The sequence below is a fragment of the Mustelus asterias genome, chromosome 3, assembly GCF_964213995.1.
Source record: "Mustelus asterias chromosome 3, sMusAst1.hap1.1, whole genome shotgun sequence".
Lineage (NCBI taxonomy): Eukaryota > Metazoa > Chordata > Chondrichthyes > Carcharhiniformes > Triakidae > Mustelus > Mustelus asterias.
In genome coordinates this window covers 26,861,900-26,887,865 of record NC_135803.1, presented here as the reverse complement: position 1 = coordinate 26,887,865, position 25,966 = coordinate 26,861,900, and the positions used below count along the sequence as shown (strand labels likewise).

General features: G+C 45.0%; 1 protein-coding gene across 1 annotated transcript in view; it reads left to right on the top strand.

Moving 5' to 3' along the window:
- sphkap (SPHK1 interactor, AKAP domain containing) overlaps positions 1-25,966 on the top strand; it is a 138,197-nt gene that overhangs the window by 50,968 nt on the left and 61,263 nt on the right. Inside the window, exons 3-4 of the mRNA XM_078204122.1 lie at positions 2,805-2,833; positions 14,544-14,654. Of these exons, the coding sequence (XP_078060248.1) occupies positions 2,805-2,833; positions 14,544-14,654 (140 nt within the window). The remainder of the gene's footprint in view (positions 1-2,804; positions 2,834-14,543; positions 14,655-25,966) is intronic.

Genomic DNA, 25,966 nt, shown 5'->3' with positions numbered 1-25,966 from the left:
GTTCCTGAGTCGGTTGGTACGTGACCGCAGACTCTTGTATCTTTTTCCCGACGGAAGAAGTTGGAAGAGAGTGGCCAGAATCTTACCAGCCTGCCCACCACAGGAATCGGAGAAAGCGAGGGGCAGAACATGGAAAGATCCATTAACCTCGGGTGGGATTTTATGATTTCGGGACAGGCGAGGCCGTAAGATCCTGCCCATGATGTCTGGGATGGAAGCCAGTGGTGCCATTTTAGACCTTGGTGCTCCAACTGAAACCCTTGGGGGGCGACTCTCCCAAAAGTGTTGAATTGGCGGGAAAACTGTTCTAAATCCCGACTGTTCTGTCAGCTCAGCTTCTCACCTGAACCTCCTCACTCTGTGCACTGAAGAGGTCCCAGTCATGAATATCATTAAAAACCCAGGGGGGGGCAGAGCCTATTCGTGCCGGAGTTTGACAGCTCTGGAGCTTTGCGCATGCTGGCCAGCTCGATCACTGGCCAGCCCGGGACCCCCACAGTGCTGCCCCTCCAGCCCCCCTCCCACGGCCCGATCACAGCTCCCACAGCAACTCACGGGCCAGTCCCGATGCCCAGGCCCCACCCCCACAGCAGTGGCGATTCCCCCCTCACCCTGGCAGGCCCCCCCTTGGCAGACCACCTCCCTCCCAGCCCCAATCATTGCCCTCCCTCCAACCCAGACCAATCCCAATGCAGGGTGACAGCAGGACCCCCCACCCCCACCGATCATTCCTTGGCCCCACTCTCAATAGGGCCCACCCCTTTGGCACTGCCCGATGCCCAGTGGGCAGTGCCAAGCTGCCCGATGGACATGGGCGCTTTGCCCCTTGGGCAGTGCCGGGGGCACAAGCTGGCACTGCCAGGGTGTCCACGCCCAGGGGGCACTACCCCCCGCCGCCTAAACCTCTGGGGGGGGGGGCCGATTTACCCTCCCCCTTCATTCCGGCGGGGTCTCCCGTTAGTTCCTCGAATGTGGGGAGCTAGTCTGAACTCTGCCACAATGAAGTACTCCTGGCAGGATGGGAGATTCAATCGGGACCTGAAAGGTCCCGATAATGAACACATATACATATTTAAAATACATGCAGAAAAGATTTAAATGACTTAGCTGCCTTCCCGCCGGTTTCCAGCGTGGTCTGACCGGCGACTGTTCGCCAGCTCTGGGAGATGCGCATGCATTCCTGGCACTTGCGCAAATCCCTGTTCAAGGCCGCAGACCCGCGTCTCCCACCATGACCCGCCAGAAAAGTTGCGGGTCGCAATGGGAGAATCGCGGCCCTTATCTCACACAGCTGGACACATGTTAAGCACAGTAAGAAGTTTAACAACACCAGGTTAAAGTCCAACAGGTTTATTTGGTAGCAAAAGCCACACAAGCTTTCGAGGCTCTGAGCCCCTTCTGAGCCTCGAAAGCTTGTGTGGCTTTTGCTACCAAATAAACCTGTTGGACTTTAACCTGGTGTTGTTAAACTTCTTACTGTGTTTACCCCAGTCCAACGCCGGCATCTCCACACATGTTAAGCAGCAGGGAGGATCCTCCAGCAATGCTATTTATTGTGATCATCAACATCAGTTGCAGGTAGATTTCTTGCGACTGGTGCTCTGATTCCACAAGTGTTTGGTGCTTTTTATAGTTCTTTCAAGTTGCAAAAATGAGTGATGTGGCAGGTGCTGACGAACTCTTTGCTGACTTCAAGGCTTGTGCACAAACTAGCTATTCCCTTTAGAATTCAATACGATGGGATGAACAAGCAGATGTCACGCAAAGAGAGTTGAGATGCTTGTCAAGGCAGGAGAAGGAAGCGAATAGTTCTTGGCAGGAGGCCATATCACCTCGACAATGTTAGCAGTGGTGGTAATGTTACTAGGTGGTAATTCAGAGGCTTGGATTAATGCTCCAGAGACACAAGTTCAAATATCACCATGGCAACTGGTATTGTTGTGGAAAGCTGCTGTCCTTACCTGGTCTGGCTTAATTGTGACTCCAGACCCACAGCAATGTGCTCGACCTTTATTTGCCCTCTGAAATGGCCAAGCAAAGTTGTATAAAACCACTACAGAAAAGTTGAAAGAGATGGAAAGCCTGCCAGAAAGCTTGTGCTCAATAGAAACGTAGAGCATCCAGCACAAACTTGAACAGGGCTTTGTGCAGAGCTTGGAGCCTATTCTTGAGGGACTCCTGTCTCCTTGTGGATATCGGGCCTCACACATACTTTCCGCCTCCTCCACCAAGACCTCCAGTGCAGCATCTGAAAATCCTGGAGACCACTCTGCCCCATGGGTGGCACAGTGGGTTAGCGCTTTAGCACTGCAGCCTCACAGCACCAGGGACCCAGGTTCAATTCCGGCTTCGGGTCACTATCTGTGCAGAGTTTGCACATTCTCCCCGTGTCTGTGTGGGTTTCCTCCGGGTGCTCCGGTTTCCTCCCACAGTCTGAAAGACGTGCCGGTTCGGTGCACTGGACATGCTAAATTCTCCTTCAGTTATCCAAACAGGTGCTGGAGTGTGGGCAACTAGGGGATTTTTACACTAACTCCATTGCAGTGTCAATGTAAGCCTACTTGTGACACTAACAAATAAATTTAAACTTAGCTTCAAGATGGGCAAGGTAGTTCTGGTGTTTGGCCGCCTCCTGGTGTAAGCCAGCGGTGAACCTTGCAGTTAACCCTGGCTGCAGGCAGAAGTTATGACAGTCACTAAGCAGTGTGAACATGGCATGGTGCCCGCATTTCAAGCAATGGGCATAAGTCACATTTCTCAAGCTTCTTTTTGAGGTTATTCAATTTTGCTCCTTTACATTTCAGAATTCACTGAACTTCCAGGAATGAACTTGGTAAAGTAGCTTCTTAATTTAGTATGATGTACAGCAGTCTGACAGCTGATCATTATAAATCTTCCCCTCAATCTCACTTAGCTTCACTCGTTGTTTGTCTGAATCAGAAAAAGCTTTTGCCAGATGCAGTCACGTTTAAAGAGCTCCAAAATCTTTCCGGGTGAGTGGAATTCATTCTCTTAACTTTTTACAAAAGGTAAGCGACATGCGAAGCTTGACTATTGTTGAACCTCCATCAACCTTCCTGCCAGCTGGCTATACTAGTTTACCCATAACTACCCCTCCAGATAATCAAATGGAGAACCCGTATCCTGCCACTTTGTCATAACTTGTCCATGTCGGCCTTTTTTTAACTACTAATCTAGTCCCAATTGTCCGCATTTGGTCTATATCCCTCTAAACCCATCTTACCCATGTAACTGTTTAAATGCTTTTTTAAAAGACCAAATTGTACGTGCTTCTACCACTACATCTGGCAGCTTGTTCCAGACACTCACCACCCTCTGAATGAAAAAAATTCCCCTCTGGACCCTTTTGTATCTCTCCCCTCTCACCATAAACCAATGCCCTCTAGTTTTAGACTCCCCTACCTTTGGGAAAAGATGTTGACTATCTAGCTAATCTATGCCCCTCATTATTTTATAAACCTCTCTGAGATCGCCCCTAAGTCTCCTCGGGAAAAAGTCCCAGTTTACCCAGCCTCTCCTCATGACTCAAACCATCAAATCCCGGTAGCATCCTAGTAAATCTTTTATGCACTCTTTCTAGTTTAATAATATCCATTGTGATCCAATTTAACAATGCACTAACATTCTGTGCCTCTGGGGTACTCGAATGGCAGGATACTTTATATTCACTGTTCATTTAAGTGGAATAAATCGTAACCGACTGCCAAATTGAGAACTGTGACATGAAAAGAATTTGAGTCAGTGATATTGGTGATAATAATTAATGGGGAGTCCCGCTTGACTTGCCAGGAGGTGTTTGCAGTAATAACCATCCTGGGAAGGAGGGCGAGAACATCAGGCTAATCACACTGGTGGATTCATGAGGTATTTTACTGGTTGGACAGCCAGCAGCAAATCTTGATTACCACTTAACCGGTTAGCCCAAACAAAACTTTCTTTTGACTGTGAGGCACCCTATTTAATAGTAAGATGACCTTTTTAAATGGGATGTGGATGGTGAGGTTCTTTAGATGTTTCAACATAATATGTTTTTAGCCATAAAACTCAAACGTCTCGATCAATGCCTGCATTAAAATACTCAAGAAAGGAAGTCCAGATTAATGAGGTACTATCAAAGAAACATAGAATCCATAGGGTGGGATTTTTAAAAAATTCATTCATGGGACATGGGCGTCGCTGGCTGGCCAACATTTATTGCCCATCCCAAGTTGCCCTTGGAGGGCAGTTGAGAGTCAACCGTATTGCTGTGGCTCTGGAGTCACATATTGGCCATCCCAGGTAAGGACGGCAGATTTCTTTCCCTAAAGGACATTAATGAACCAGATGGGGTTTTCCAACAATCGGTAATAGTTTCATGGTCATCAGTAGATTCTTAATTCCAGATTTTTTTAAAAATTGAATTCAAATTCCAACATCTGCCCAGATGGGATTCGAACCCAGGTCTCCAGAACATTAGCTGAGTTGCTGGATTAATAGTCTAGCGATAATACCACTCGGCTATTGCCTCCCCCCCGTGGTGTGTTTTCCGGCTGTAGAGGCGGCTCACCATTGGCAACCGGCGGGATCATCCGCCAATGTCTACGCTATTTTGCATTGATTGCCTGTCCCACCATCAGGAAACCTGCCATGGGGGGGAGTCGCCGTCGGTGAGACTGGAAGATCCTGTCCATAGAATAGTGCAGCATTGGGAAGGCCATTCGGCCCAATGTGCCTATACCAGTTCTTTTGTATTCAGTTAATCCTACTACTCCCCCAATCTTTTCCCATAGCAATGTCATTTCTGTTCCCTTTAAGCATTCAGCCAATTCTCTTTTGAATGTTGCAATTGAATATGCTTCCAACTCACTTTCAGATAGTTCACGGTAGCGACATGGTGGCACAGTGGTTAGCACTGCTGCCTCTCAGCGCCAGGGTCCTAGGTTCGATTCCAGCCTTGGGTACTGTATGTGTGGAGTCTGCATGTTCTTCCTGTGTCTGCGTGGATTTCCTCCGGGTGCTTCAGTTTCTTCCCACAGTCCAAAGATGTGCGGGTTAGGTGGATTGGCCATGCTAAATTGACCCTAGTGTCAGGGGGATTAGCAGGGTAAATATGTAGGGTTATGGAAATAGGGTCTGGGTGGTATTCTGGTCGGTACAGACTTGATGGGCTGAATGGCCTCCTTCTGTACTGTAGGGATTCTATGATTCCAGAAGACATCAACTGGCTGTATTTAAACAAACAAATTCCTCATGTCGCCTCTGGTGCTTTTTACCAATCAGCTTAAATCTCTGCTTGCTGGCCCCCCACAGAAACCGGTTCTCCGAATTAATTTTATTAAAATATTTCATGATTTTGAAATCCCCTATTAAATCTTCCCTTCATCTTCTTTGCTGGTAAGGAGAACAATCCACCATCTTCAGTTACTCCTCTCATCTGATGTCCCTCACCACTGGCACCATTTTAGGAAATTTCCTTCGCACCCTTTCTATAAATTCCTCTAAGTAATATTTAAGAAATAATACCCATAAATTATTACATGGTTTGTTGGTTTTGTACATAGCGCATACTGGGTAAGTGAGCATGACTGATGTAGGAGGCATGGAAAGGGCATGGGGGAACATGCAAGGAAGATCAACTGGCATCACAGTCAGGCTGTGTGTGCCTGTTGCCAGCAGCTACATCCACTGTTTAAAATTCATTTCATTTTCCTCAAAAGAATGTATTGGCCATGCTAACCTTTCGTCTTCTTGGGGTGGCACATTGGTTAGCATTGCTGCCTCACAGCGCCAGGGACCCAGGTTCAATTCTGGCCTCGGGTTACGGTCTGTGTGGAGTTTGCACATTCTCCCCGTGTCTGCGTGGGTTTCCTCCGGGTGCTCCGGTTTCCTCCCACTGTCCAAAGATGTCATTGCAATTGCAGAATTGCCAGAGTTTGAAAATGAAACAAGGAGATGAGTTGGATTGGTGATGGCCATTACATAATTTAAAAAATTGGCACTGTGCTTCCCATTTGACTGCATTGACTTGAGTGTAATTGCAGTGCCTGGCTCTGTTATGTAACGCTAAAAGCTGTTTTCATTTCATTTAAGTTCGCTACTACATTATAAGAGAGAGAAAGCCTCCACCATCCAACTCATCTATTTCACTCACCAAGGTCCTTTCCCCCATGGATATTGAATGCCAATATTAGAGAGATCAGCATCATGGGAAAATATAGGACGTGATGTTACTAATCTGTAAGCATTAAAAAGTTTGCAAACTCCAAACTAGAGACAGTCAGGTAGATCTGAAAGTCTAATCTGCTGCTCCCAATGCACCTCCTGCAAATCTTGCTTTCAAAGAACTTTATCTCTCTGAAAAAACTTATTGGGTGGAATTTTCCAGTCCCGCCCACCACAGGAATTGTAGCGGCCGGGGGTGGACCGTGCAAAGGTCCATTGACCTCGGAATTTCCGGCCTTGGGGACAAGAGCAGCCGGAAAATCCCGCCCATTGTGTTTGATCATTTCTCTTGCCATTTAACAAAAATTAATCTTTTTAGCAGCTTTACAATAGTAATAGTTGCTGCAAATTTTTTAAAAAGGAGCAACTTTCAGAGCTTACAGAATTAGAGTAGACTGGTGGGACTAATTGAACAACTTGAGCCTGCACAGATGGATGGACTGAATGGCCTCTTTCTGGGCTGTATGATTTAATCTTTCTATCTTTTGATGACAATCGTGAACGAAGGCCTCTGATATTAGTTCGATATTCCTTTATCCATTATTATAATAGAGGAATTTACACATTTATCTTCACTTTGGTTGTAGAGAGTGCAATTTTATTTCTTTTCATATTTAAAGTAATTGGAACTCTTCCCCTTCAGGGCAAATATTATTATTAGCTTGCAAAGTCAGGTCGTGTAAATTACAAAATGTCTCAGAATTCACCAAATAAACCAAATGGGGCGGCATGGTGGCACAGTGGTTAGCACTGCTGCCTCACAGAGCCAGGGACCCCGGGTTCAATTCCGGCCTCAGGTCACTGTCTGTGTGGAGTTTGCACATTCTCCCTGTGTCTGTGTGGGTTTTCTCCAGGTGCTCCGGTTTCCTCCCACAGTCCAAAGATGTGCAGGTTAGGTTGATTGGCCGTGCTAAATTGACCCTAGTGTCAGGAGGATTAGCAGGGTAAATGTGTGGGGTTATGGGAATAGGGCCTGGGTGGGATTGTGGTCGGTGCAGGCTCGATGGGCCAAATGGACCTTCTGCACTGTAGGAATTCTATGATTCTATTAAATCAAAACCTCCTGTTTGATTGGGTATTATTTCTTAAATATTACTTAGAGGGATTTAGAATAGTCTGTGATGAGCTATTGCGGGGGATCGCTAATGAATATTAATGAAATATTTAAAGATAATGGAGTGTGTTTTGCCAGTGATGATCTGGGTTACAGCCAGAATCTGAGATGCTGACAGCAGTAAAAGTATGTTCAGTCAGCTGGGTGGTGAAAGCTGCTGTTCCTGACAAATCTCCAATTCCTGAGAAAGGGAAGAAGATATTGCCAGGAATCAGTCATTCTGCTGCATCTGAATCCAATGGCCAAATCTTCCATGATGGTCATTGTTATGGTGGGTTCTTTGATTCAAAGATGATGGAGTGGGATTTTCCGGCCGTGCTCGCTCCGAAAGTCATGTCGCAGCTTTATAGAACATTAGTTAGGCCGCACTTGGAATATAGTGTTCAATTCTGGTCACCACACTACCAGAAATTATGGAGTCTTTGGAGAGGGTACAGAAAAGATTTACCAGGACGTTGCCTGGTATGGAGGGCATTAGCTATGAGGAGAGGTTGGAGAAACTTGGCTTGTTCTCACTGGAACGACGGAGGTTGAGAGGCGACCTGATCTACAAGATTATGAGGGGCATGGACAGAGTGGATAGTCAGAAGCTTTTTCCCAGGGTGGAAGGATCAATCACTAGGGGACACAGGTTTAAGGTGCGAGGGGCAAGGTTTAAAGGAGATGTAAGAGGCAAGCTTTTTACACAGAAGGTGGTGGGTGCCTGGAACTTGCTGCTGGGGGAGGTAGTGGAAGCAGGTACGATAGTGAGTATTAAGGGGCGTCTGGACAAATACATGAATCGGAAGGGAATAGAGGGATATGGTCCCCGGAAGGGTAGGGGGTTTTAGTTCAGTCGGGCAACATGGTCAATGCAGGCTTGGAGGGCCAAAGGGCCTGTTCCTGTGCTGTAATTTTCTTTGTTCTTTGAAACCAGAAAATCCCGCCCAAAGTCCATGGTTCGCCCCTCACCCGCTATAATTTCCATGGCGGGTGGAATGGGAAAATTTGCCCCGGTGTCTCTTCAGGATATTATGATGCTATTTATGCCCCTTTATTTTTGAAAATATGGGGCACGATCTTACCACCCGTTCACACCACGCTCCTACTGCAGCGAAGACGGAGAATTTGACAACAAATCCAATCTCTGTTCACTGCAGCGGGATGGGAAAATCCCACTGGTGTGAATGGTCAGAAAATTCCCATGATGATGTTTCAACTTTCAACTGAATGGAAATGTTGTGATTTGCACTGAGACAGAGCAATCTGCTTAAAAATGCAAGGCCACATTGCAACGTAAAGGTGAGAAATCAAAATATTGCCCTTTGAGGAGTGTGAAGAGAGAGACATTTTCTATAATCCAGATGTCCTTCGAAATTCTGAGGCAGGGACATTAAGGTGCAAAGTACTGGATATCGCAACAATGGCTGCCACAGACAGACCCACCCAAAACCTCTTGGCAATACACAATGGGTGAAGTATTTCAAGGCAAGGCTGCCAGCCTCCAGAGAGAGATTTGAAGTAACACGAGCAGCATTCAAAAAGTCTTCAGCAGAGGAAACAAGCTGAGGCCTGCTTTCTCCCTGTGTCTTTTGGAATAAGTATGTCTCTCAGATAGAGAAAACAGCTCTACCATAAACCGACCAGCGACCCGAGATCTCATAATAATTTCAATATCCTCAACATCTGAAGGCATCCACGAAACAACAATCGACCACATAGAATCTATGGCTCAAGGACAATCAAAGGACACTTAACCGTATATTAATTCTACCTTTTGTTTATTGGATTCTAACTCCTTTTATTTCTGATACCTAATAACTGCATGAGGGCCGAATGCTTAATGTGTTTTTATTATTTTTCTGGGGTTTAGAAGTTAATAATTGGTTCCTTCTTTGACTCAAGAAAACCTAGGTTGATTGGCTCCTTATTCCTGACAGCTTAAATAGTTAAAAATATTCTGATTTGATAAAGGCATATTCTCATCCAAAAGGGACGGAAACCCTTGTTATGACCAACTGAGGAGGTTGAATAAAAGGAAACCAGTCCATCCTTTCTCATTGCAAGATTTTTGCCATGTCTCTTCACGTGATCGAACAGGCTAATTCTTGACACACCAGTCCTTGGACACATGAGGCACATGTAAAACATGTAGAAGTCAGAGTGCAGGATTTGATCCTTTTTATTTATGCTCAAGCATTCCTTAATTTTTTGTGAACTTCAGGCTGTGAACTGAGTTATAAACGATGGAACATGTTTACGAAAACTAACAGATAAGATGAAATTGACCAACGAGGAAATAAAATTGGTGGCAATTTCCTGGGAGAGCTTTTCTCGCTCTCCAATGCAATAGCTTTGACAGTGAAATGGGAGAAACCAGGGGAAAATTCCTAAAGAATGTGTGGAAATCAAAAATATAAAAGTCTTTACATGGCATGAAATGTTTGAAGAACTTTATTTCTCATAGGGTGAAAGTGATGAAAGCTACCTTACAGGCTAGGCAGCATCAGCTCTGTAAGTTAGCTGCTGTGCCAGGAATTCTGCATCCCTTTCCAATTTGGCAATATTAATATGGAATGGGCAAACCTGGCGCTATAAACTGATCATGAGTCAGATCTCAACATCTTATTGAAAACTGAGTTAAGATTCTGACCATAAACATTACTCTACATTACTTCTTGTTTTCAACAGCGGGGCAGAGAGCAAGGGAAGTCTAGATTAAACTGCATTTATTTCAATACAGGAGGCCTGACGGGCAAGGCAGATGAACTCAGGGCATGGGTGGGTACATGGCACTGGGATATTATAGCTATTACTGAAACAATATAAGGGAGAGACAGGACTGGCAGCTCAATGTTCCAAGATACAGATGCTGTAGGAAAGCTAGAACAGGAGGTAAGAGAGGAGGAGGAGTTGTGTTTTTGAATAGGGAGACTTAGGGGTGATCTTATAGAGGTCTATAAAAAATGAGGGGCATAGATAAGGTCAATAGTCAACATCTTTTCCCAAAGGTCGGTGAGTCTAAAACAAGAGGGCATAGGTTTAAGGTGAGAGGGGAGAGATACAAAAGGGTCCAGAGGGGCAATTTTTTCACACAGAGGGTGGTGAGTGTCTGGAACAAGCTGCCAGAGGTAGTAGTAAAGGTGGATACAATTTTGTCTTTTAAAAAGCATTTAGACAGTCACATGGGTAAGATGGGTATAGAGGGATATGGGCCAAATGCAGGCAATTGAGACTAGCTTAATGGTAAAAACTGGGCGGCATGAAAAAGTTGGGTCGAAGGGCCTGTTTCCATGCTGTAAACCTCTATGACTCTATGGGTCTGATTTTACCATCAAGTTGCGCCTGTTTTCGGTCACGAAAACTTGGTAAAGTGAGGCAAAAGGCGAGTAGTGCAATCCGCGCCCGCCTCCGCACCGGTTCCCCCTTTACCAATGGCCGAAGCTGGTTTTAATACAGACAAGACGGGCAGCTAACCCACTCCCAGAAGGCAATTTGGCAATTTAAGTATTATAACGAGGTGGTGACGTGGTGGTATAAAGTCACCGGGACCGCGCCCGAAACAGACGCAACATCAAGTTATATGCATTTGCATGCATTTAAATTGACTCAATGGGCTGCACGCCCAAACTTACCGGCATTTCCCCCTTTACCACCGCGTTCGCCCATCCAGATTCGGCATGAAACAGACATGGTTCGCAAAGGTCTGATTCGGGCGCTCCAGCTTCTGAGGAGATAAGTTCAGAGCTTCCGGCAGCTCTCTGACTTAGATTGGTAGTGAAGGGGGGACGGAGGTGGGTCAGATTGCTCTCTGGTGGGGGTGGGGACGGGGGCGGGGACGGGGGGCAGGGGTCCACTGCCATTCTACGTGTGATTGGTGGGAAGGAAGGGGGGTCTACTGCCACTCTGCGTGTGATCAGTGGGGGAGAAGGGGGTGGCACAATGTCTGTGGGGGCCAGGGGGAAGGCATTATCCGGCCCGGGAGCGATGTGGCAGGGGAACGTTTTTCTATTTTTTTATTGTGCATGCACAGTTGAAGGCTCCGATCGGAACTGCAGGGTTTTGGGTGGGTTAAGTCCCGCCCACAGGCTTCTGCCACGTGACTCAAAATTGCTGATATTTTTTCAGGCAGAGTGCATATGGGGGTGCCTGAGAAAGGGTCTAAAAGTCGGATCTGAAACACTCCCAGTTTCAAGTCCGCCCAGCACTTAAAATTAAAATGGTAAAATAGGGTCCTATGACGCGAAGTGAAATTTGAGTGCCTTTGTTTGAATGACAAATTTCCTAAGAGTTCATGCTGTCCAACATGGACGGAAACATGGAAATCCAGTCCCAGGTCTCACGCGCCCATCACCTCAATTCTGACTGGCTCCTAGTCCTCTAAGGCCGCAAATACCCTTCCTTATTTTTAAATCCCTCCATGACCTCTCCCTCTTTATTTTAACACAAAACAATGGATAGGGTTGGGTCAGGTGGGAGATTCACTTTAAAAACCAGAATCTGACCACAAATTAGTTTCAGTTACCCCACAGCTGGCTTTAATACAGGCGAGATAAGCAGCTAACCCATTCCCAGAAGGCAATTTGGCAATTTAAATATTATAACGAGGTGGTGACGTGGTGGTATTGTAGCTGGACTGGTAATCCAGAGACCCAGGGTAAAGCTCTGGGGACATGGGTTCAAATCCCACCACAGCAGATGGTGAAATTTGAACTCAATAAAAAATCTGGAATTAAGAAAGTCTAATGATGATCATGAAACCATTGTTGATTGTTGTAAAAGTCCGTCTAGTATATTAATGTGCTTTAGGGAAGGCAATCTGCCATCCTTACCTGGTCTGGCCTACATGTGACTCCACACCAATGTGGTTGACTCTTAACTGCCTTCAGGGATGGGCAATAAATGCTGGCCCAGCCAGCACGCCCACATTCCAGGATTGAATTTAAAAAAATTTTGCAGCCTTTTAAATTTAGTTCAAGGTGGATTTGTTTCCCTTCCCTTGAGAAACCTGCCAGCTACTGGATGGTGAAGACTGTGCCAGTCCCCCACAATCAGAAACGCCATCCCTCACCCTTCCAATCTCCCCCACCATGTCTTCCCCTCACCGTCAAGCCTCCAATCTCGATCCCCCCCGCCCCACCGCCACTCCCCAAGGCTTCTGATCACCTGCCACCCCACAGCTTCCGATCTCTTCCCCCCCTCACCACACTGCCACATCCCAAGGCCTCTGATCATCTCCCCACCCCACAATCTGCTCTGCCTCCCCGAAGACCCAAATCGTTCCTCCCCCCCGCCCCCCCACTCATCCATGTGGCCTCCAATAGTCCTGACCCTCAAGGCTAAACTGCCCCTGGTGGCATTTAACTGCAATGACCTCCACCCTTCCCTGGATGAAACATCCCATCATGAATCCTGGGATTGAACCCCCACACCCTTCTATCCATCCAAGGCTTCTAGCCCCCTTTCCGGGTTTTGAATGCTGTTCCTCCCCTGGATCTGAGCACCTTCCACTTCCCTCCAGTCCTGGTTTGGATTATCTAACCCCACAGCCTCTGCTCTCATGTTCCCCACCAACTAGAAGCCAAGCTGGTCAATCATGCTGAATTTGAGGCAGGGGAAACTCTCTGTCACAGCGCATACATACACACACACATACACCCACACATACACACACACACACATACACACACACACAGACATACACACACAGACATACACACACACACCCACACACACACACACACAACACACACACACTGTGAAGTTATTAACATGCCAATGTTATTAGCATGCAGAGACATCCTGATTTTGAAATTTTCTGCCACTTGGTCCCTTCAATCCCAACAGATCGAAAAGTTAAAATTTCCCCCAATATCTCTAATTCCCTCCATCAAAATTTCCATCCCAGCGGATTGGAAAATCACTAATGTACACCGGCATTCAAGAAAGGAGGGAGACAGAAAGCAGGAAACTACAGGCTGCTTTGGTTAACATCTGTCATGGGAAAAATGTGAGAATCAATTCACAAAAAGATAATAAATAGCAGAGCATTTAGAAAATCATTACACAATCAGGCAGAGTTAACATGGTATATTGAAAGAGAAATTGAGTTTGACAAATTTATTAGAGTTCTTTGAAGAAATAATAAGAAGATAGGTAAAGGAGAGCCTATGGATGTGATCTATTTAGATTTCTAAAAGGCACAATGTGCAACACAAAAGGTCACTACACAAGATAAAAGCTCATGGTGTAATGGTAACATATTAACATGGATAGATGATTGGTTAGCTAACAGAAGCAGAGAGTAGGGTGAAATGGGTCATTTTTAAGGTTGGTACATTATTACTAATGGAGTGCCACATGGGTCAGTGCTGTCTTCTCAATTATTTACAATCTATAACAATGACTTGGATGAAAGTATCGAATGTATGGTTGCGAAATTTGCTGATGACACAAAAATATATTGGTTAAATAAGTTTGTCAAGAGGACAGAGGGCCGGATTTTATGCCTCGCTTGGGCGAGGCTGTAAATTCCTGCCTGAGGTCAACGGAGCTTTCCATTGTCGGACCCCCGCCGATTCCGTGGCAGGCGAGGCGGTAGAGTTCCGGCCATAGAGCCTACAGATGGATTAAATGAGTGGGGGAAAATTCACCAGATGGCGTATAATGTGGAGAAAATGTGAACTTTACCACTTCGACAGGAAAAATAGAAAGGCAATATATTATTTAAAGTAGCGAGACTACAGAACTCTGGTGCGGAGGGATCAGGTTGCCTGATACATGAATTCAAAGATGTGGGGTGAGATCCTCTGGCCTCCCTGCCAGTGGCGCGCTGTGCGCGGGCAGTGGAATTCCCTGGTCCTCCTGCTGTCAGTGGAGTTTCCCACTGATGTCGCCCCACGCCGATGCGAAACTCATGGGCGGGGGTGCGCGGCTGGCGGGACTGGCGTGAACGGCCGGAGAATTCTGGCTGTGATTCCTTCTCCTAGTTCTTATGTTCTTCTCTGAGCCAACTCTGTTGCTGCCAGTGAACCGCAGGCCCAAGTGGTGACTTATGCCCACAACTCACCGGCTTTTCCATGTTTAAAAAGTTCACGCCCCTTTTCCTATGATTGAAATAAAAAGCATTCTCATGGGCAGCAGCCTTGAATTGTGATGCACACACTTGCTGACGGTGAAACAAATATGCAGTTTGAAACAAAGATAAATTGATTTTCTCTTTCAACAGGTCTTGTGCAGTAATAGTTTATTGGACTCTGCAGAATATTGGTTACGGAATGAGAAGAAACTTTGCCAGGTCGGATTCCTGGAAGAGAAGGCTGGAAACAGCTGCCCGACGGTATGTGTGATGAAAACTAAAAGAATGATTTGTACCTAAATGTTTTTTAATAGGGGATACCCGAAGGGATTTCAATGTTTCTAATTCATGACAGACACTGACCAGATAGGGAATCTGTGGTTAGATAGTTGCTGTGATGTGACTCCTAACAATAATTATACTCATGTGAATTGAAAATTATTTCCTAAAATTTTACCACAACTGTTACTACATGCTATACCACTCAATTGTTTTGTATGGTTTATGAATCAACCCAATAGAAGGAGAGAATTGGACTGAAAGTCAAAATCTGAACTCATGTCACATGAAATGAAGGAATTCTCTGGCCGCGCTGGTCTAAAAGCCGGGAATTTCCACCCGACTGTCAATGGGCCTTCCATTGTCCGCAATCCACCCGCTACAATTGCAGGAGAATTCCGGCCAACATTACTGGAAAGTCAACTGTTAATGGAGTTCACACCATGTTCTGGGGTTCCTGCAGGGATTATGACAGATGATCATGAGAGCCCTATAGAAATTCAACTCTTTAATCTATTAAAGATTTTGGCGTTACTTTCATTTTGATTTCTGTTGAATGATAATTTGCATGCAAGCCATAGCATGGTGAAGGGTTCCTCCAGACACTAGATGTCATGAAATTGTAAACGTATACTTTCATCCCAGCAGATGCAGGAAATCCTCCCCCATTTGTACAACAGTACATTACCACTGAGCAGATAATTCATGCTGTTCTGCCCAATAATGGCAGTGGGAAACGTTCAGAGAAGAACAATAGAAGCGATTCCTGAACACACATCAGCCAGCTCTCCGGAAAAACCAAGAAAGCTAATCTATCCTCATTTGATAAAGAAAATTAATTGTTGAGGAGCCGCCAACGAGGTATCTCACTGAGACGTAATCACACTACAGGTGGCAAACTATCCATCTCTTTGAGTGAAAGCATATTTTGTAGTTAATCTCATTCGCTGCATCCCACATTATTACTGCAACACTGAGAAAATGTGTGAATGCTTAATTTGAATACTCAAATGAATTTGAATACATGTAAACATGGCACAGAGTGATTTCCTGTTAGTAGAATGCAGTCATTGTTTGTGTCTTGCTCATCCACCTGCTGTGGTCATTAAGATAAGTTCCATGTATGATGATATTCTTTTGATGTGGAGATGCTGGCGTTGGACTGGGGTGGGCACAGTAAGAAGTCTCACAACACCAGGTTAAAGTCCAACACTCACCTGAGGAAGGAGCAGTATTCCGAAAGCTCATGATTCCAGATTAACCTTTGGACTTTAACCTGGTGTGAGACTTCTTACTGATATTCTTTTGCGTGAGCTTTTTTAATTTTAATTTTTTTAATTCATTCCTGGGACATGGGTGTCGCTGGCTGGCTGTCTGTCCCTAGTTGCCTGAGGACAGTTGAGAGTCAACCACATTGTTGTGGCTTTGGAGTCACATGTAGGCCAAACCAGGTAAGGATGGCAGATTTCCTTTCCTAAAGGACATTAGAGTTTTTACAACAATTGATAATGGTTTCATAGTCATCATTGGACTTTTAATTCCAGATTTTTATTGAATTCAAATTTCACCCATCTGCCATGGTGGGATTCGAATCCGGGTCCCCAGAGCTTTACCCTGGGTCCTGATTACTAGTTCAGTGACAATACTACTACGCCACCGTCTCCCCTGTTTTTCAGTGACTTCTACTAGTGTCCTTTGGGAAGAAAAGAGAAAAAGGGTTCAGGTGGAGGCAAGACTAGGTTATCTCAGTTTCAGCAGCTTGATACCAGCTGTGCTTAAAGCATTTGAACAGTAGAAACGCCCAGCAGAGCTCAGGGGAAAAAAAGACCGTGTCCAAAACTATAAAATGCTGTGGTTGTCACCAAGTCAAATTAAAATAAGGATCATCATAACTATATTTTCATCATCACGGTGTGAATTAAATTTGGAGGAATTATCTAACAAGGTGAGCATTCTACGCTATCAGATCATTGGTAAAGACATCAGTTTACCTCAGTATTTATCGATGATGTGATACAAGATGAAAGAAGACTTGTTAGTGTGATCAGCCGATACCAGAACTGAACGGGTTTCACACATCACTTTGCCACATACATATCTGGATCTCCTGACACATCTACAGGACGATGATCCAGATAATAGTCTCCAAAGACTTTCATCAGGAAAGACCCAGAGATAATGGCTTCTCACATCGGTGAGGAATATCCATGGTATGAATACTCTCCTTTCCAGAATACATACTTCAGACATTTTATAGTCTAAAGTAGTTTGTGGTTTTTGACTTAGTCGGTGTTTGTGGTTTGATGACCTGGGAACTAGCTTCACTTCACAACTGCTCAGACCTGGAAGAAATCAGGAGGTTTATACTCACTGAGCAGAATGCAGTGTGCAAATCCAAATGACAGCATCCCTGCAGGAGTGCTGGAAATGACTTATAATCGATTCACTTATCTTGGTTAGCATATGCTTTCAAAGTTGAGAACGCTGAAGTCTGGTGAAGGGAGAGCAGAGCATATAACATGTTGTACGTTTGAAGAACCCAAATCATTATTTACCGTGCTATCAATGGCCAAGCAACCCCATTGAATCTGGGTACAAATCCCGTAATCGTCGCTAAATCTTGCGAGTGGCCAAAAACGGAATTTGTGCCGGTAAGGTTTTAGTTTGAGATCTTCCCTGCCTCCCGCTGGTGACTTGATCAGGTTAGCTCCAAAAAGGGCATGAACCTGATTTCCATAAATTTCAATATATTAACATCTACTTACTGGCCTCGACACCGTAACATCCGCCCACGACCCATCTTCCCACCCAGTCAGCATCACGTCACACCAGCGCAAGTTGTTACTGATTTTCAAAACTGGAAACCAGTCATAATGACCGTGCCTGGGGCATGGAGGTAAGTAATGCCCCCTGGTGGTGAGGGACATGGCTGTCCAGTGCCACCCTGACAGTGGCTGTGGCAAGTTGGCACTGCCAGTGGTGGACCCTCTGGGGTACCCAATTTGGAGGAGTTTCCCTTATGTGTGGTGGGGGTTGGGGTAGATCCCCTATGCCTGTGAGGGGTGGGTGTGAAGGGAGAGCACAAATGCCTTTGGGGAGGGGTGTCATGATGTTAGCATTGTGGTGGAGGGGGACAGTGCCCCAATGTTGGTGTTGTTGCTGAGGGGGGATCCTTGATTATGCTGGCTGTTTTCCCAAGGCAACAGGAAGTGTAGACGGAGCCAATGGATGGGAGGTTGGTTTGTGTGATGGACTGGACTATGTTCACAACCCTTTGTAGTTTTTTGCAGTCTTGGTCAGAACAAGAGCCATACCAAGCTGTGATACATCCGGAAAGGATGCTTTCTTTGGTATGTCTGTAAAAATTGGTGAGGTCCAAACAGCTCTATTTAAAGATTTATTTTTAAAAATGTCCTTATAACTAATTGAGGCACAAAGTGATTGTCACCTGTGAATGCAGGTGAGACTACAGCTCAGCCTTCAACACTATTATTCCCATGAAACTCATCTCCAAACTCCGTGGGCCTCAGCACCTCCCTCTGCGACTGGATCCTGAACTTCCTAACTCGCAGACCACAATCAGTAAGGATAGACAACAACACCTCCTCCACGATCATCCTCAACACCGGTGCCCCACAAGGCTGTGTCCTCAGCCCCCTACTATACTCCTTATAAACCTATGGCTGTGTGGCCAAATTCCCCTCCAACTCAATTTTCAAGTTTTCTGATGATACCACCGTAGTGGGTCGGATCTCAAACAATGACGAGACAGAGTACAGGAATGAGATAGAGAATCTGGTGAACTGGTGCGACAACAATAATCTCTCCCTCGATGTCAACAAAACAAAGGAGATTGTCATCGACTTCAGGAAATGTAAAGGAGAACATGCCCCAGTCCACATCACCCGGGACAAAGCAGAAAGGATCGAGAGCTTCAAGTTTTTAGGTGTCCAGATCATCAACAGCCTGTCCTGGTCCCCCCATGCCAACTCTATAGTTAAGAAAGCCCACCAGCAGCTTTATTTTCTCAGAAGACTAAGGAAATTTGGCATGTCAGCTACAACTCTCACCAACTTTTACAAATGCACCATAGAAAGCATTCTTTCTGGTTGTATCACAGCTTGTTTTGGCTCCTGCTCTGCCCAAGACCGCAAGGAACTACAAAAGGTCGTGAATGTAGCCCAATCCATCACGCAAACCAGCCTCCCATCCATTCACTCTGTCTACACTTCCCGCTACCTCGGCAAAGCAGCCAGCATAATTAAGGACCCCACGCACCCTGGACATTCTCTCTTCCACCTTCTTCCTTCGGGAAAAAGATATAAAAGTCTGAGGTCACGTACCAACTGACTCAAGAACAGTTTCTTCCCTGCTGCTGTCAGAATTTTGAATAGACTTACCTTGCATTAAGTTGATCTTTCTCTACACCCTAGCTATGACTGTAACACTACATTATGCACTCTCTCGTTTCCTTCTCTATGAACAGTATGTATTGTCTGTATAGCGTGTAAGAAACAATACTTTTCACTCTGTTAATACATGTGACAATAATATATCAAATCAAATCAGTGGTGCTCCGCAGATTCAAATGATAGTCCTTTTTCCCATTTTAACACAAACCAGAATCCACTTGTTTTAAATGTGTTAATCTCTCCCCTAAAATAATTGATTCAACTGTGATATACAAATACTACTATTAAACAGTTAACTCCAGGCGATATATATACATTAATTTCACTGATTTTCTTTTAAAGTGCAAGTTGACATAATCAGAGAAAGTGTCTTATTTGATCTGGTGAACATATTGAAGCATGTTCAGCCTCTAATATCTAATTCAATTACAATAATCATAAAATATTGTACTCTGTCATTAATATTCCCCGGCAATGCAGGAAAAGCTAAACCTATTTGCACAAGTTCTTATGGTAATGTTTTAACACATAGCTTTCCTCCTCTAGTGAACCAAACCAACATACATTTTGATATGCAAGTATTCCGTGCCTCTATTGCACATGCAGACAGTGACATTGCGATTCTTATCCAGTAACCGGACAGGAGACAGAGGAGATATAATTGGCAGGTAGCATCATCTCCCCAGTCAAATCATCTCTTGATGCTGGTATGGAGAGATGTGGGGTAGCAATAAAGAATAAACACCTTACCCCTCCCAATGCTGGATTTTTTTTCTCATGTCATTAAACATTCAGTTGACCGAGTTGCTTTGTTCAGTTAGAACAGTGGTTCCCAAAGGGTGCGGCGCGCCACACTGGTGCGGCGAGAGAGGATGGCAAGTGTGGCGGGAAGATTCATGGAAAATCAAAGAAACATTTAAACATGGATAGATATTTTTCCAAAGTGAGAGCAAGAGCATCAAGTGATGCTGAGGACGATGTCCCATGATCATATTATAAAGTAGTTGTGTTCTATGTTATGCATCAAGCTCTGCTAGGAGTTGTTTTTTTTTGTTTTTGAATGTATTTCTTATCAATAAAAAATTCGGTGTGGCGCGAGCAAATTTTTATTCCAAAAGTGCGGCCCAGTGAAAAATGTTTAGGAACCACTGAGTTAGAATCATAGAATCTGACACTAAAGGCGGAATTTTCCCATCCAGCCCGCCAAGGGGATCATAGCAGCCGGGTCAGAACCATTCAAAGATCCGTTGACGTCAAGTGGGATTTTTCAGTCTTGGGGTGAGTGTGGTTGGAAAAAATGCCCTAAGGGTCAATTTAGCCTGGCCAATCCACCTAACGTACACACCTTTGGATTGTGGGAGGAAACCGGAGCACCCGGAGGAAACCCACATGGACACGGTGTGCAAATGCCACACAGACAACTACCCAAGTTGTCCCGGGTCCCTGGCGCTGCGAGGCAGCAGTGCTAACCACTGTGCCACCATGGAGCGCTTCAGTTAATTCTGAAATAGCCCTGATGATATATAGTAACCAACAAAGCCAAATATCCTCCTTCTGCACTCTACATTTCTGTGATTCTGATATAAGAGGAAACCATTGTGTTTTCTAACAATATGGCTGCTCCCGTCAGGAGGCTTTTTAGAGTCCAACTGATGATACTTAAGTACAATGAGTCAGCGCGAACCAGAACCTGTTGCTCCAAAGCAAATTCAAGGAATAAAAACAGAACATTGTTTTACATTAGTCCATCCTGATTTAAAGCAAAGCTAGATTACCCGTGCAATTTCATTTAATGGTCCATATAAATAAACAAATATAAAACAAATGATGAAGAAAATCCTGAAAAGTGCAGTTCCAAAATTTGTAAGCATGTTTACTACTCGGAATCCATTCTCTACAAAATGATTTAAAGAAAAAAAATCAACACTCATATGTGTGGGTTGCTTGAAAATGGTGCTGTGCGAATATTAAATTGCAACCCTCAAGTCAAGATTACATTTTCAATGCGTGAAGGTCTTGTAAATGACTCAGTAAAGCTGAAAAAATCTGTTTAATATTTATTCACCGATAATATTCTGTTTGCTGATTAATGATGTTTAACATTTGGATGGACATTTTAGCAAATTAAAGCGCAAGCAAATATTATTAAAGGGTACAATAATCATTTATTTAGAAGTCAATTTTATTTCTTAATCATGAGATATTTACACAGAGATACTTGAATAACATAATTAGTGACCCAACACTTATTTGAATACCAACTGTACCGGATATTTAAATTTTATAACTTTTACTTCAAAGCTGATTGAAGGTAATAAAATCTCGGCCAGATCTAGCTCAAGGTTATTTATCTGTGAATGTTACCACAGCTTCAGGAAAGGACAAATGCTCAGTTAAACGCCAATATCAAACATCGCTTTTCCAGTAGCGCTTCTCCATTGTTACCTGCACAAAAACAGCAATTTTATTGTCTGCCTCACCAGTGACAAGCTTTAAATGTCATGAAGTTGCTGCATTTGCGAAAAGGATGTGAATTGAAGCCTCTGAAACATTTAGGCGAGTACTTACACAATTAATAAACTAGGGCCGCGATCTTACCTTCTCGCCCCGCCGGCCGATTTCTCGCCTCTCACGATCTTAGCGGCACCGGATATCCAGCGAGATCAGCCCCGCGCCCCAGGGATGCAAGCCTCGCCTAGCAAGAGCTGCCAGCAGCTCTTGTGCCCAGGGGCGCAAAGCTGATCTCAATATTTAAATGCTTTGTTAAGGAGCATTTAAATATTACAAGTGAGCCCAGGATCATCCAGGGCAAGAGGAGGGCGGCAATGGCCCTTTGGCAGTGCCAGCCTGGGCACCCTGGCACTGGCCACCTGATACCCTGGCACTGCCAGCCTGGCACGCTGGCAGTGCCTACCGGATACCAGGCAGTGCCAAGGGGGCAGGGCCTGAGAGTGGCAGGGCCAACTGGGGGTTGCAGATGGGGGGGGGGGGGGGTGCGAGCTGATCGGGCAGGGGGTGGCTGCTGCCACTCTGCAACAGTGATTGTGTTAATAACTGATAATCAGCCCTTCTGACACTGAAAATTACTTATTGTTGGTGTGGAGTCTTTTTCTTTAAAGTTGTCAATTGTGAAAGGAGATTTTATCTCACCAGGTGCCCCCTATTTATTTAAAAATGGATATTTTGTTATGGCTTTGGTAAATTTTTATTCACAGATTCCCTGTTCAGGAGGGTGTGGCTACAGCATGGATTAGTGTATTTGATATTTCTGAATGAGAATTCAACCTGTTCCAGTGACAATTCTTTGGCCTTGCTTTAATGCAGGTATTAACCAATTTATTTTAAATGGGTTAATGACCCCACAAATATAGTGGGCAGTGAGCAGATTGTCGTATCAACACATTACACATTTGTCCACTTATATCACAAATGCTAATCTCGAGGTTTACATGTCTGTTTCTGCTGCTTCAAAATGTTAGTGCTGACAAAAGAACCTATTTCCAGGGAGCGATATCTATACGTGGTTCTGCCATTTCCACTTTCTGTCCACTGTGCCATTCCTTCTATTTGTGGTCAGCTCCAGAGATCAGAGAAACATGAGACAAGTGAATAAAGAACCCCGTGAAATGTAGCACCTATTGGTATTTGTACATTCACGCCTTCAAACATTTTTCCAAACACACTTTAAACACTTCAGCACGTCTACACTCCCCGCTGCCTCGGCAAAGCAACCAGCATAATTAAGGACCCCATGCATCACAGACATAGGGCCCAATTTCACCAAAACTTTCGGGCGCGAAATCGTGGTAAAGTTGGGCGTCGGGCCTTTAACACGGTGCGCACCCGATTCCTAGCTGAGCGCGGCTTTACCAACACCCGATTCGGGCGCGGGCCCAGCGGCCCGCTAATTTAAATGTATTTGCATGCATTTAAATCGACTTAATGAAGCTCGCGCCCAACTCTACCACCAAATCCCACTTTACCACCGTGCGGCTCAATCCGCGTCCACATTTTTAACGACCTGGTAAATAAAAGTCGGAAGCCGGCGCTTCCTCAGTGAGGGTTGGCGAGAGGGTAGGCGCGTTGCGTTCAGAAGCTCCCCGGTACTTACCTGTGTCTTGAGTCGCGGCCATTCCGCTGTCCCGGGTCCGTGGCGTCTCTGCGAATTTGTGGGAGGGTAAGGGGGGGCTGTTGCTGTGCACGAACTCCGATGTCCGTGTGGCAGCACGGACCTCGGGTCCTGCAGTGCAGCTGGATCCTAGCACTGCTGCTCACTTCAGGCTGAAGGCTGAAGATGTGCACACAGTGCAGATAGCATTGCTGCAGCTTTCCAGTGTTACCAGGGGCTGTGACTGTGTGCTGCATGTGGCTGGGGTGACGGGGGCATGGGGGGCTGTGACTGGATTGTTGATGCTCAAATGTTCAGAGTCCTGTGGTGAACTTGGCAGAATTGGCCCCGTGGTGAAACTTGGTTGGAAATAAGATTCAAGCAAATTACTACAGCTGGGAAACCAACCACAGTGAAAAGAAGCTTGTATTGGCAACTCTTCTCTCACATACCATGACAGATGTGCCCCTACTTATGAATGTGACTTGCATGGGCAACGTTGGGTGTAGCTACTCTGCCTCTGGAGCAGCCTTGGATCCTTTGTCATCTTGTTTTCATCTGAACATTGCACAGAATTAGAGGAATCCCCGTTGGAAGATAATGTCAAAGTTATAATCGCAGGGACTAAAAGCCTGACAGTCAAAAATCTGGGATAATATTTCAAAATGTATATCCCCCCATCCATGTTCTGGAATATTATCCCAGATTTTTGACTGTCAGGTTTTTAGTCCCTGTGATTATAACTTGAGTGTCCCAGGGGCCCACAAGCATCCTGAGGCAGGAGGAAGCATTGGAATCCATCCTGGGGCCTTCCACCCAGGGGTCTTCAGCTCTTCTAAGTCCTTTCTCCTGACACCGGTGCATCCCAAGGGAAGCAGGCTAAACACCCGAAAGTCCCAGGCCCTCCAGATTCCGGCCCTCCTGAGGACGTCATGGCCATTTGGTTAAATTGGCAGGAGTATCTTTTGCTTAGCAATTTTTGAATATAACTCCGTAGAATGAGATAGCAATATGATTGAAAGGAATTGAAATCCGTTATAATTAAAAAAAAATAGGGATTAAAAGGGGAGGAAAGGATAAGACTGAATCATTACAGGCCAGTCAGTCGATCCTCCGTGGTGGATAAACTATTGGAAAAAAATATGAGGGCAGTATAAATTGTCCTTTAGAAATGCACGGATTAATCAAGGACAGTCAGCATAGATTTGTTAAGAGAAGGTCATATCTGACTAACTTAATTGGATTTCTTGAGGAACTAACAAGGAGGGTCGATGACAGTAGAATTTATGATCTAGTCTTCATGGATTTTAGCAGGGGTTTTGACAACATACCACGTGGCAGACTGGCTAGAGAAGTAAAAACCAATGGCAAGTAACAAGCTTGGATCCAAAATTGGCTCATTGGCAGGAAGCGAAGTGTAACGGTTGGTGAGTGTTTTTCTATTTCCAAGCTGTTTCCAGTGGGGATGATACAAAAATGGCTTATGTGGTTGATAGTCAGACAGAAAGCTATAGATTGCAGGAAGATATCAATGGACTGGTCAGTTAGTAAAAAGAGTGACAAATAGAATTCATTCCAGGGAAATGTCAGATTGTGTGGGATTCTCCGGCTGCGTGCGCCACAAGACTGGAAGTTCCCGCCCGAGCTCAGCAGACCTTTGAATGCTTTGCCGAATTTTCTGTCTTGTCGGCTACGATTCCTGTGGCGGGCGAGACAGGAGAATTTGAGCCTATGTATTTGGTCAGAGCAAATAATTCAAGGGAATACATAATAAGAAGGAGGATACTGTAATATCCAAGATGCTAAGAATCACAACTGACACAACTTCACACAAATGCTATAGCTTTCTTGCCAGAAACACCACACAGAATGATTTAAAACATAGTTATTCCGAGTTAGTCAGCTGATTTGACTGCAGGCCAATTGGATCAGATCTGATTCTGACCAATCTGTTTGCAGACCAGCTTCCCCGGTTGATGCTCGCGTTCCCAACAGTACCGTGTCGATTAAGGGCTTTTAGACTGGTTTGTACTTTGGCTGCAAGGCAACTGCTCTCATGCTCGATCCCCCTGAGTCACTCAATTGGCAGACTCCGATTGGTTTCTATATTGTGTGGTAAAATATTGGGTAAATAGTCAGCTCATTTCTGCAGCAAATTTAAACAAATCATAAAAAATATTCTTACAATACTGAGAAGTGGAAAGAAACCCAGGGACCTCAGAATCCATGTCCAGAGATTCCTGAATAGAATCGTTGGCTGGAATTTTACCGGCATGCCTGCCCAAGGCTCGTAAGATCGCGCCCGAGCCATGATCTTATTGAATAGTGGAGCAGGTTCGAGGGGCCAAATGGCCTACTCCAGCTCCTAGTTCTTATGTTCTTATGTTTACCCTGTTAGTCCTGGGGACCTGTGTTCGAATCCCACCACGGAAATTGGTGGAATTAAAACATTCCGTTAATAAAATCTGGAATTGAAAGCTAGTTTCAGTACTGGCGACCATTAAACTATCATTGATTGTTGTTAGAAGCCCATCGGGTTTATTAACATTCATTAGGGAAGGAAATCTGCCATCCATATCTTGTCTGAGCTACATGTGACTTCACCCACAGCAATGTGGCTGATTCTTAACTGCTCATGGGTAATTGGGAATGGGCAACAAATGCTGTCCTTGACAGCGATCCATATCCCCGGAAAGAATAAAAAGGACAGAATCACACCAGAGAAGAGTGATAGAGGTTTACAGCATGGAAACAGGCCCTTCGGCCCAACTTGT